This window comes from Periplaneta americana, chromosome 3 (genome assembly GCF_040183065.1).
Source record: "Periplaneta americana isolate PAMFEO1 chromosome 3, P.americana_PAMFEO1_priV1, whole genome shotgun sequence".
NCBI lineage: Eukaryota > Metazoa > Arthropoda > Insecta > Blattodea > Blattidae > Periplaneta > Periplaneta americana.
The window spans coordinates 71,385,497-71,399,856 of NC_091119.1; the positions used below are offsets into that span (position 1 = coordinate 71,385,497).

Genomic DNA, 14,360 nt, shown 5'->3' on the forward strand with positions numbered 1-14,360 from the left:
CACTCCAGTCTCTGCCTAACAAAATCTGTTGGCTGGCAGTATGGACAGGTCCATACATGCTTCCCTATATAGACTGGTCCGCTCCACTGCTTAGCTTCCTAAGGTAGGTGCTCTGTGATATAAGAGCTGATGGAACATGACAACCTGGGACCAGTCTGCATAGGTACTCTCTATGTTATGCATAAGCCTTATAGATTTTGTGATAACATTCAGCAATATGTATTATATTACATTACACTGTAGCCTCGATTACCTCTGTCAATTCATTTAAGAAAAGTTGTGACAGTCATTAGAATGATAATTGAATTATTTAAACCCATGTTACAGCAGTAATTCATGCAAAACAAATGTAACCAAATATAAACATCTTTCTTTTAGTTTATAACTTTGAACAAAATTATCTAGGCCTATCACAACAAATATAGTAATAATAATAATAATAATAATAATAATAATAATAGTAGTAGTAGTAGTAGTAGTGGTAGTGGTAGTGGTAGTGGTAGTGGTAGTGGTAGTGGTAGTGGTAGTAGTAGTAGTTGTTTATTTATTTATTTATTTATTTAATCTGGCAGAGGTAAGGCCAGTAGGCCTTCTCTTCCTCTCAGCCCGACTCTAATTCTAATTGAATACAATTGCTTACATAGTTATTAAATTAATATCTAGACCATAAAACAACATGAAAGTAAATAATGAAAGTTGGATAAGTAATGTTAGTGTGACAATAATAAACATTGGTAAGAAATAATAATAATAATAATAATAATAATAATAATAATAATAATGAGATAATTTAGATATTCATCTGTGATATATATAACCATTAAACATTGAGAAACCTGAAACAGCTATTATTCTGTTAACAAGAATTGTTAGAAAAATATTTCGTTAGCCTATTCTTAAATTATTGATTTGATGTCTGACAATCCCTGACATTACTCGGTAGGGAATTCCAAAGCTGAGGAACAGCCACAGTGAAAGAAGATGAATATGAGGATGTTCAGTGGGAGGGAATGGATAATATTGAAGAGTGTTGTGATCGTGTGTCTAGGTTATGATGGATGGATAAATTTTGAAAACGAGACGCAAGATAGATACAGTTATTTAATGTAATAAAATTAATTAAATTCGTTGCATGTCTTATTGAACTTTAACAGAAATGCTTACTAAATTCTGTAAAATTCAATAAGCACCGAATCACGCGATTTGATGAAATTACGTACACACACACACACACATACATAAGAGCGCTTATAGAGGAAATGACTAACAAAATGGATATATACACAGATGGAAGTAAAATCAGAGGAAAGGTTGGAGCTGCTGCGGTCATAATCCAGAACGACATGATCATCCATCAATCCAAATACAAACTGCATGGAAGATGTTCTAACAGTAAGGCAGAACAAATAACAATTTTGAAGGCACTACATAAAATTGAAAATTTAGAAATAACAGAAGAAGCAGGGAAGAAGCAGTGGTTAACACCGACAGCAAAGTAACACTGGACACTTTGCACAACGGAAATAAACACAATCCAATAATTGAAAATATAAAGAAAGAACTGAACAAACTGGAGAGACAGCAATGGACAGTGCTCTTTAGGTGGGTGAAGGCCCATACAATATTAACAGAAGAGTAAGAAAAGAGCTTAAAAAATGGCAAGAACAGTGGAATATCTCAACTAAAGGCGCAATAACGAAATCATTCTTCCCATCAGTTAAAGGCAGATTGAAGATAAAGTTATTTATCAGAGCTGAATTTACTTCTATTGTGACAGGTCATGGCTTCACAAGATCGTACCTTCACAGGTTCAAGATTATTCCAGCATCAACGTGCCCTTGCAGATTACAAGAAGAACAGACAGTCAACCATATAATACTAAGATGTGTCCAAGTGGAAAATGAAAGAAGAATTCTACGAGCTAATATAGTAGGCACAAGTCAAATCTGGCCTCCACCATTTCATCACTTCACAAAAACACACCTAAAAAGCTTCAGAAAATTTGTAAAATCTATATAATTTGACAAAATGTAATAATAATCAAAATTAGAAATAATACTAATGATTGTAACCTATAATAAAGAAGTATACAATTAGGCAACACCTGAATCTATAAGAATTGCAAGATCTTATTCAAATTATAAATGGGTCATTTGCAGAATTCGTATAACAAATTATGTCCAATTCATACCCTTCCCATTATTGCATTTATAACAATAGAGTTATAAATTCCTAACAGTGAGTAGTTTCAATACTAATGTAGTAAACGCCACAAGAATTATTTCCTTCATGTGAGATATTTAACGAGAATAAAATAAAATTCTCATAGTAACAGCTAAAATGCCGTGTCCATACTAGTTAAGTATTTAAAATGGAGCATGATTACGTTCAGATAAAGGTTTGTTTAATAATGTAATTGAGAAAAAAATTAAAGAAACATTTGATATTATCAAAACTTCTTCATTTATGTCTGAGTTTATAGTTCCTTAAATATGATTGCATAATTACTCTAGTTCAGTAAATCAGTCAGGTCTGTTACACCATTCTGTTCCTATGGATACACAGTTGAAAAACAAATCCCATAGATTTCAGCACAAGCCAGGATGATGCACAAAAAGCCATCTTGATTGTACTGCTATGTTCACCATTTTGATTTGGCGAGTTTGTGTGTCGTACTCGTGTTTTGCGTTTTAGTCTAAGCGTGCATTTTTACTCTGTCAGATCTGTTTGTGTTGTGTTTTCCACAAATAACAACATACAAAGTCAAGATCAAGAGGACATAATAGTACACATGTGCAGTAGTTAAGTTGCTATTTTGAAGATTTTTAAGCAAAAAAATTTTAGGTTAGCACATGCTTATGTTTGCTTTGTCATGTCTGTTATCTGTCAGATCTGTTACTCCATGTCATGTCGGTTACATAATCCAAAACAGTGCCTTAATTTTTTCTAATTATCTATCATTAAAGAAACTAAGGCTCAAATATTTTAACCTACTGAGGTAATTGTTGCTAAAAGAATGGTTTTTTGTTAGTTACTGAACAAGTTATTATCTTTATATCCGATAACAGATCTGATATTAAGATATTTCAAATATTTTTTCATGTCTGATCTGAAGTTAGTTCTGTTACTATTCTAAGACCTATGCATTGTTTAAAGAATATCTGATATAAAAAATAAAGGAATTCTATTTCTATAAAAGATCCATTGTCTTGTCCTATAACACACCTGACATTTAGTCGTGCCATCAAAGATTCATTGATACTTGTAGAGAATGCTGTAGAGCAAGGTGAGTGTACAGTGGCTGATTACTATGGCAGAGGCATTGCACTATATTAATACATGCAGAATATGCACTAAATAGTACTTTAATTTTGACATTCTCAATCGTCCATTTGTTATACAAATTTTGCAAATGACCCAAATGTCTTGTTAAGTCATACATAAATTATGTAACCAATTGTAATATCTTATGTAAAGCATGTAGTATTACTCTAATGTCTTGGAGCATGCTGATCTATATAAATAAAATTAATAAAAATGCATACATTACTTACATACACACACACACACACACACACATACATACATACATACATACATACATACATACATACATACACACACACATACGTACATACACACACAGACGCATAGACATAGACACATAGTCATTTTTTCATACTTTAGAGAGTCCTGTATTTCCTGCAGAAGTTGGGATGATATTTAAAAAAGTAAAATGCAAAAATCCATACAAGATACTGTACATATTGAAAATTCCAACCAAAATCAGAAGAACATTGTTTGGTTATATTGTAAAGTTAGGAGAATAATGAATTAAATCCAGTGGTTTTCCGTTAGGAACAACAATATCTTGAAAGAGCATTTTGTTATATTGCCTTAACAGTTCAATATAGAAGTGATAGGTAAAAACATCTCTCTGATGCTGCAGTTGTTCAGGATTTGTTTAATCAAAGTTATAATACTTAAAATACTTGTATATTCAATATTTTTCTGTTCATAAGCCTAAAAATTTCGATCCATATATCTTCAGTTGTACTAACACTATTTTTGCAATATTCACATTTCGTTTAAAGAAATATGTTTTACATTTCATATTTCATCAAACAATCTATCTTCATCTATTACTTGGTAAGTCTTTTCTTTATACCACTTCTGATTTCTGTAATCCACTGAACACATTGCTGAACCTGGTTCCATAATAAAGTTCAGGATTATTCCACTGTACCCACTGAAGTTTTTTTATCAAGAGATGGTGCCCATTACTCTAGATTCATTGTTGCTTATTAAGCCATTATGTTCTAGTTCTTTTCATGGCTATCATTAAAGAAGTTATAGATAGACGTCTCGTTTTACAGTTCCATCCAACTCAATACTTATTCTAAATGTTTTGGGTTTTCTACTTTTGAGTCTTCGTGAAAGAACTGGATCATAAAGGTTATGGATTTTTCTGTTCACTTCTTTTACAGTTTAATATACCTACATGAAAGAACTGATCCATTAGGTTATCAGTGTACCTGCGTGAAAGAACTGATCCATAAGGTTATGAATATACCTGCGTGAAAGAACAGATCCATAAGGTTGTGGATTTTTTATCTTAAAATAATCCTTCCTCATTCGGTTTTTATACCTCTTGTGAGATGTATCCCAGAATAATGGATTTGAATGTAATAATCCCACAAGTGGTAACGCTCATTTGACCACTCCATTCTTGACTAGCGATGTACATGCTGCATGCATGAATTATGTTTTACTGCTCTCTCAGCAAGAAGCATAGCTTGGTCATAGAACAGTACAAATGTTATGTAACGTGAAAAATCTTACGAAACTGGTGTAACAGATTTCCGTAACTTTTCATAACATATTACAAAACAAAAAGTTCGTTAACAGTAGCTTAATCTGGACGTAACCTTATGTAACATGAAACTTTCTTGATAATTTCAAATGATGATGTGTTTCCTGCAACTTTCACTCTATCACTATTATTATTATTATCATCGTCGTCGTTGTCATCATAATCATCATCATCATCATCATCATCATCATCATCATCATCATCATCATCATCTCCTTGATTACCCTCTGTAGATCAAACTGTCCTTAAATGAAGACAGAATGCCATCCACTTACCTTGGAGACTAGAAAATGTTGTTAAATCAATAAATAAACCTCTTAGTTTTATGTGATCAGGGATAAAATTGAAATGTTTTGTTGCATGTGATTGCATTCATACATACACTAATGCATTTCTGCAATATTTAGTTGAGCATATGACATTGATTTTCCTTTACAGATGGGACAAGACATTTACTATACTGTAATGAAAGATATCCAAGCTGGTGAACAGTTAAGAGTTTGGTATGCACCATATTATGCTGTCAAAATGGGGGCAGTGCCTTTTAATGTGGATCTTGGAACAGATGTGAGTAAAAAAATTACAATTGCAAGTATAACTTTTCATCTTGAAGATTGCAAGTTTATAAATTAAATTTAAAATTCCAGCTACAGTGTAAGGAACCTGACATTGTTATTGCTCAAACACAATTAAATGCATAACATGTAAGTGGAGAATAGAAGCTGAAAAAGTTAAAATACAGGGTGATTCACGAAGTATGACCCATACTTTAAAAATCAGTTCCATTGGTCATTTTGAGCAAAAAAAAAAAAAAAATCATATGAACATGGAGCCCAAATTTTATTATTAGTAATTTTTTTTTTTTTTTACTTGTTTGTAAAAATTCGTATGTCTTACTGTGAACCGCGCTTTTAACTTGTTCCTACATTGGAAAATATTCCTTTAGTGGCCAAGCAATATACAGGGTGTCCCATTTATTGTGCACCTATTATAACTTTTTTGTTTGGATAGGTATTGGAATTTTTGTTTTTGAGTGTTATGTTAGAATGAGGACTAATATGCGTGTAGAGATTTGGTGCATGTAACTACATTATGGTACAAGATACACGTGACATCAATTTTTCAAATAGCACTACATACTTCAATCATGTTACATTGATTACAAACATTAAGACGAGTTAAAAAATGTATCACAATGTCACCTTCCTAATCAATAACAACAACAAAACGAAACAAAAACGTACTTATATTGTGATAATGTTATGCTTTGAGAGTCACAGAAGATGTTGCAAATAGTGACCATTCACATTAATGCACATTCGAAGGCGTTCCCCAAAAGACCATATGACTGCCCGGCATGTTGCTGGCTGAATGGACACACAAGTCTGTCGAATGTGTTGCTGCATGTCGTCTGGTGTTGTCAGAATGTTCTGGTGCACATTGTCCTTTACAGTTCTCCACAGGAAGAAGTCGAGTGGCGACAGGTCCGGAGAACGTGCAGGCCACTATGTGGATTGTGGTGTCGATAATTGTTGTGGTTTGTTTACATGTTAAGACAGCAAACACAAAACACATGACGTGTACGGACGTCAGTCGTCTTTCGTTTTGTGTAAGTTAATGCATAAGATGAATGGGACACCACAACAAACGACACATTCTAATGACATTCATTTTGCATTTTGTTGTTGTTATTGATTGGAAAGGTGACATTGTGATAAATTTTTGAACTCGTATTAATATGTGTAATCAATGTAACATGATTAAAGTATGTAGTGCTATTTGAAAAATTGATGACGTCACGTGTATCTTGTACCATAATGTAGTTACATGCACCAAATCTCTATATTCATGTTAGCCCCTCATTCTAACATAACTGTCAAAAACAAAAATTCCAATACCTATCCAAACAAAAAAGTTATAATAGGTGCACAAGATAAATGGGACATTCTGTATGTAGTATAATTTATGAACATGACGGTGCCTCCCACCCCTCACTTTTCTCGTGCTGTAGCAACTCACATAACATTTCCTTGAACAATGGATCAGCTGTGCAGAGCTACAAAATGCTATGCACATGATTCACATCCATGCAGCCAAGTGCGTTGAAGTGGAAGGAGGAATATTTGAAAATCTGCTTTCAAACTGAGTTATGCGTATTTTCTGTTTAATACAGTATTTTTAACAAGTTTTTTTTGTGTATTTTTAATTGATTCAATTTAGCACTGGCTAAGATGCTTGCCTGCTGGTCTGAAGTTGCGCTGAGGCACAGGTTCGATCCCTGCTTGGGCTGATTACCTTATTGGGTTTTTTCCGAGGTTTTCCCCAACCGTAAGGTGAATGCAGGTAATGTATGTCGAATTCTCGGCCTCATCTCGCCAAATACCATCTCGCTATCACCAATCTAATCGACGCTAAATAACCTCGTAGTTGATACAGCGTCGTTAAATAACCAACTAAAAAAAATTGATTCAATTTAATTCTGCTCACAAGTGCTTCTACTTTCTTAGGATTTGAACAGTTGTAGCTCCTTAAATATTGATCATTGGACCTATGTTCATGTGACTTCTTTGTCCTAAAAATGATCTATAAAACAGTTGCTGAACTCGACAGAGTTATGCAATAGGAGACCAACTGACAAAAACCTGTTTTCAGATATTGACCATTGAAGTAAATCCGGTTATTTATTAAACATTTTACACAAGAAGTATTGTAACACTCATACTATTACAAAAAGTACCACAAATAATAATAGAAAATGTTAACCAATTTTTAATAACAAACTAGCAATTGATTTAATATTGCAAAGCAAAATAAATAAATGAATTTTATGCAATAAAAGAATTTTGCAAAGAGCAGATATGGCATCCTAGATTTTTTCTGAGTTAAATAATCAAGTGAACAACAGATTTCTGCAAATATCTCCATTTTTTTTCAAATTGATCAATTGTTGCGTAACTCCTTCCAACTGTTGAGTCATATTCATGATTCACTCTGTATATGCTTCTGGCTTTCACGACAGTAGAGAGCAGAGATATTGGCAGATTATGCATAATACTTTTTGCACGTACTGTCCCCAGCTGTGTACCTTATCCATAGTGATGAATGGACTGACAGGTTTTCGCTGCATCCGAGAGTTGTTTGTTTACAGATGTTCATTGGCAGTTGTGTATGTAGAGTGGTTTTCTTAGCTATTGTCAGTTCACTATGTACATATTCAAACAGTATTTTTCAATACTAACAATTTTGATTGAAATTACTTCAGTGCCTAGTTCAGTGACATGTGTCGAAAGAAGACATATACAGAGTCGAACAAAAGAAATTGTTTATAATGTTTATGAGTGATTTAAAAAACTTTAAAATGTGACGACATTAAGACTGTTATATCTGCAACTCAGAAAGCAACTGCAGATGCTAGTGGTGTTTCTGAATTTGTGCAGAAGCTAAATCAGCAAAAGAAACAGTAAATATGAAAGTGCCAGGGCCGTCTTTCTTTTCCCCCCGAGAAGAAGGTGTCACATAAGAAGCTGGTCACTGAAGTTGGTGATTTCGAGAAGAATGTGATTTTTAGTACAGTTCAAGAGTTCTACAATACAGGATTATATCCCATCATACGAAGATGACGGAAATTATGAAACAAAAAATCAACTTTACCTGTTCAAAATGGTCAATGGGCAGAATTATGAAAAATTTTGGTTTCTGCTACAAGAAGTGCAATGACAGTAGAGACTTTTTAATGGGGAGAAACAACATAGTTGCATCCAGAATATTATTTTTGAGAAAAATGCATTTTGTTAGGCAGGAGGTACCACTCTGACCAATCATTTATATAGATGGAACATGGCTTAGTCAGAGCCATTCCAGAAAGTACATTTGGCAAAATTCGACCTCAGCAGGTGGACTTGAGGTACCTGTTGGAAAGGGTTCGCTGCTAATTGTGTGTCATGCATTTCAGTGAAGCATGAATTTATTGAAGAGGCAATGCTTGTATTTCAGGTAAAGAATTCTTGTCTACCAAAATCAAATTATTGCCACAGTGTTTATAGAATGGTTTGTAAATCTCCTGAAAAGTTTAGAAGAAGGATATGTAATTGTGATGGACAATGCATAATTTAAGCCTTTCAGAGGTTGTCTAACTTTCATTATTGGGACTGGGTTTTAACAAATTCACAGAATGATAGCTTGAAAAATATTTAAAATAGGACTGTTGAGTTTTCACTGGGATATTTCTTTACTCTATGGCTACTACCACAATTAATTTATCGGTCTATTTTTGAGACACTCTATATATATATATAGAAACCAAATCTTGTGTATGATTAGTAGGGCTTGGAAATTGATGAAATAATATCTTTTGTCTGAGACATCACAGACAGTGGAGGATGCAATACAAACTGTTTCACTTCAACATGAACTAATAAAGCCTATTTTTATTTTGCATTTTTTGGTTTCTTATTGTCTATTGCTCATTTTTTAGGAAATGTTTTATTTTTGTTACATTTTTCCCCTTTCCTGCTTATGAACGGACAATTTGTACAGTATAGCCGTAGTCTAATTCGAGAACCTACTGTAGATTGCTTACACAATTCGATTGTATCTTGCAGAAATTTTCCTTATGGTTGCATCAGCCTTGACTCCTGACAACATGTATTACGTGCTTCCCCCCATTCAACGCAACAGCATATTGTATCTCACAAGTGAGGATGTAAAAATACCGAAAGTAAAACAGAGAAGACAAAGTTTTTTGCGTCAATGACTGAGTTTGGTGACAATGTATTTTCCACAGATGGAAGTATATATTTTGTTTGTATTTTACTATTAAAATCATGGTCTTTATTTTTTTTTAAATTTTAATGTTGTTTTTTAAGAAATTTAAGATCATTTTATAGGTAATTTTTCTGTGATTTTTAGGTCACCAACTTCTGAGCTCTTAATGGTTACAAATAAATTGTTCACATGTGCTGTTGTATAATGAAATAATTCTAATGCTGCATACAAACATTAAACTAAATAATGATTCAGAGTTAGTTTGTAGAGACACTTTTTTTTCAATGTTACATACTTATGGTTACACTATGTAGAGAAGAGTAAAAATTGTTTTGGAATCAACCCTTCAAAGAACATTTATAGCTTAAGGAGGGCTAAGAAGGTCAGTAGGGATAAGAAGAAGGGGAATAGTCCCATTTGCCAATATTGCTGCTCCCTACTATCATTTAGTGATGTATACTTCAGAACTGAGCAGTTAACCAGAAGTTAAGCTTCGTCATTTTCAAGAAGTGTATATAAACATGATAAGTATGAATATTAAAATTTTCACAAATGTTGTTTTTCAGGAATATTTACATCTACCTTGTGTGTTAATACTTATGTGTACTATAACCAATTTTAAGATTTTCTGATGTAACATTGTCATCACCATAAAGCACTTAAGATGGTGATAATTTGGAAATTAGTATACCCATTTTAGAATTTAAAAAGACTGTTGAAGTTTTTTTAATTGAAGTTATTTTACATGTATGTACCTTATGTTTATTTTTACACAATAATTTTGGACATTTAGGCTCCTATTGTATTGTGTGACAAATTTTTGGATTCCCTTGTCATACATCTGCCCTGAAACTTAGTGACTGCTATGTTTAGTTTTTTCTCACTTGGAAAGAGTTTTCTTCCCAAAAAGTCCTTCAGTTCCGTTAAAAGGTGTAAGTCACTAAGGATCAGGTGTGGGCTATAGGATGAATGGTCAGTACTTTCAAGTTAAAACTTTTGATGATTTGTCTTTTCAATGACTTGGAGCTGGAGATTGTTGTGGAGGAGGATCACACCGCTAGACAATTCTCTGATTCTGAATGGCCTGCCACAATCACTTTAGTGTTGCACAATATCCAGTAGCATTTATTATGGCTTTTTGGGACATGAATTCAATAAGGATTGGATCTTTTTGATTTCAAAATAAAGTTGTCATGAATTTCTGAGTTGAGTGTGTCTGCTTTAACTTTTTGGTTTGGATTGTGATGAGGTGATCTCATTCTCTCAATTGACGTTTGTTATTGAGTGTAGTGTAGGAAATCCAAATTCTTTCTCCTGTTACAGTATCTGTCAGAAATCCATCTCCTTCCCTTGCTACTCTATCTATAAAGGCTATACAGAACCCATACTGTTTGTGTTGATAAGCAGACATGTGTGGAACCCATCTTGCACAAATTCTTCTGTAACTGAAATGTATGATGACTTTATGAAATATGGTAAGAGAAACATTTGGAAATTCTTCATGGATTTCGTCAAGCATGTGATGCCAATCCTGTCTGATGAATTCGTCAACACAGTACAGTAAATCTTCCATATGGTAGACGGATGCCCAGCTCATTCTTCATCATGAATGTTCTCTCACCTCACATTAAACATTCTACACCATTGCCACACTGCTGTTTGGTTCTTAACATATAGCTATGAACTTCCTTAATTTAGCAGTGTGTCGCTTGTTTTTTGTGCACAGAAATCGAATAACATATCTCACTTCATACAGAACAGAATTCTTCTCGTTAATTTTGAACACTCACAGAAATAACACAAATGATATTAAGACGTGATTGACACTAACTGACGTTCAATTGGCAAAGTACGTTCACCTGTGCAGGCTTGATGTACAAACAGATACTAATTTCCGAATGACTCTCGAATTTTGAAATTATTCCGATTGAGCAATGTAATTTCACTTTAGTTTTTTTCATTTTTCTTTATTTCAGGAAAATAACAAGAAATCTACTGATCACATATATGAAGTAACAAAGAAACTCAAAGAGAAGAAGGATAAAAAGAACTTTAATGGGATGCTGTTAAGTAAGACACTCTTGCAATTTGTTGCTGTTAAGATCATAAATTTCATGGATTGTATGTTGGTTAAAGAAGAATATAGGTTCGAGTTAGTCTCAAGCTGAAAAATTATGTTGGGCTGCAAGAATTTATTTATTAGTTGTTTAACCCATAACTTTTGTTTAGAATCTTGTCCTTACAGAGTTGCAAGGAAGCCCCCTAACATCAGTGGTTTGCTAATAAGCCCTTTAACTTACAGGTCTGACTGTGATCCTCTAAGAAGTTAATGTTCTGTTAGTAAGTTGCAAGTACAGTAAGGTACCAGATTCCAGAACTAAAAAGTGAAGCTTGAATTCCCTGTGTTTCAGGGTTAGCCAGGAAACAAAAAGCATTTGGACATAAGTGACAAAACGAATTAGAGTATACCGTTGTCATACACATATACAGAAATTTGGGTACCGGTAATTTTCTAGAAGACAGGCAAAATCCAACATGGCTGACGAAAACTACCAAAAATGTTCTGCCAACTATGAGGTTCAAATGCCACAAAATATCACAAAATCAAAGATGAAAAATCAAACATATATATTCATATTTTTCAAGAAGAATCAAATCAATCTTCTTAATGTATCCAGCTGTTTGCTGACAACATAAAGTCCACTATAGTCCACTGTAGTCTATTCAGTTCTTGTTTTTCACGAGAAATGAGGGATATTTTGATTTTTCAAGAACAAACCCTTCAAAAAAATAAAAATATATTTAATTTTCCATCTTTGATTTTTTTGGAGTTCGGTGGCATTCGAAATTCATAGTTTGCAGTACTTTTCTGGCAGTATTCGTCCACACTTTACCTCCATAGATCACTAAAACAAAAAACAAGATATAATAATTTATCACCTTATGAAACAAAATTCAATCCTCACTGACGTTTTCAATGACAACCACTTCACTTCCGGTATATGACACAGGCTTCAAGACAATCTAAACTTAAAACATGCAGGCAGCAAAGAACTAAACCAACATTTTGTCATACAGTCAACTTCGCATGTATTTACACAAAATGAAATTCTCTTCGAACACTTATTACACCTTAACTTATACGGAAAATTCAGTAAATAATTCCTTGGAACCACAGAAACACAGTTATCTCCTCAGCAATCGACACTATTCTTATTCACCAGCAAAAGAATGGAACCAAAATCGACACAAAATTTAATACTCTGTTCTGTGTTCATACATCTTTCACAAATATCATAAAATGACAAACTTTCAATAGCTTTAGCCATCAGGCACAATATAACACCACTCACGTTAAACAACCAAGAACAACTTAGTGACAGTGTCATTATCCATTCAAAATTAATGAAAATTCTAGAACAAATGACATCCAGGGTTGCCAGATTGTTTTCACGGAAATTCTCAATTATTTCTTTAAAAGTCGCCTTTTAGAGGCAAAAAAAGCCCAATATTTTAATTCCATATTATCTCCTATCTTAATAAGAGATAAAAATCATGTTATAATACCTATAATCGATATATTGCCAAGTTGTATAATATATCTGTCGATTCGTAATTCAGGAAATTGGTACTGGTACTTTCATGTCGCATACTTGCTCCTTTAGGATATTTAGTGGCTATGACCGCCTTGATTATTGCAGTGCACTTTGTTCTATGAAGTTGGAGATGTGCACTCCTACACTTGGGCAATTTAAATCAATAAGTTAGCTTAAATGATTCAAAGATTTTGACTGGACACAAAATTGCCAACTGAATTTCAAATTTTTTTAATGATGAAGCAACTGACAATACATATTTCAAGAAGATGGATGCTGAATTTTATTTGTATTTTGATGAATCTACATGTTACTTTCAAGTCCATTTTTTGTGCCCTAGTTCCACTCGACAGTTCTTACTGTATAGTTTTTCCCTCTTTTCCATTGCAAGTATACAAAAATAATATAGCAGAGAGAAATTTTACAATATGCAGTGTGAAAGAGGCAATAATATGAAAGCACTGTTTATAGTCTTGTAAATAATTACATACATAATAAAATAATAAATAGCTTTCAATTAGTTTATTTTAAGACGCTTTATCACCTCTAATTGTTATCTAGCATGTGAGTGAGATAAATGCCAGTGAAAACTACCCAGATTTTGCTTTTATTGGATTGAGACAAAACCCATAAAAAATCTCAACCAGTTAACTTGTCCCAACCAGGATTTGAATCCGGGCCCTCTCATTTCAAGGTCAGACATGTTAACTGCTACTCCACAACGCTGGACAATAAGTAACTTATAATCATTATTACTGTAAATAACATATCTACAGTGAATGACACAGTAAAATAGCTGATAAACTATCAAATTTTTCTTGCCTAAACCCACGAAGTAATTATTAATTGAATTCTGAAGATGGCTCCCAGGCCGAAATTAGTCAACTAGGTATCTATAACTTAATTTTATTTAACACATGAAAGTTATATATTGTATTCAAGTGGTATTAATTGAACGTAAATTGTGACTTGCATTGCATTTAGTTATTAGAAGAAGTCATTGATTTAGAGATCCAAAACCCATGTCATGCCAAATACAAACTCAAAGAAAAATGAAAGAAAAAGATAGGATTTTTTTAAATGACAAGGAGTTTTTATCCGCCTAAATTTTGCTCGCCAAAATTTCT

General features: G+C 33.2%; 1 protein-coding gene across 1 annotated transcript in view; it reads left to right on the forward strand.

Moving 5' to 3' along the window:
• Positions 1-14,360, forward strand: part of LOC138696158 (PR domain zinc finger protein 15-like) — a 150,845-nt gene that overhangs the window by 5,406 nt on the left and 131,079 nt on the right. The window contains exons 5-6 of the mRNA XM_069820732.1: positions 5,312-5,440; positions 11,614-11,707. Coding sequence (XP_069676833.1) covers positions 5,312-5,440; positions 11,614-11,707 — 223 coding nt within the window. The remainder of the gene's footprint in view (positions 1-5,311; positions 5,441-11,613; positions 11,708-14,360) is intronic.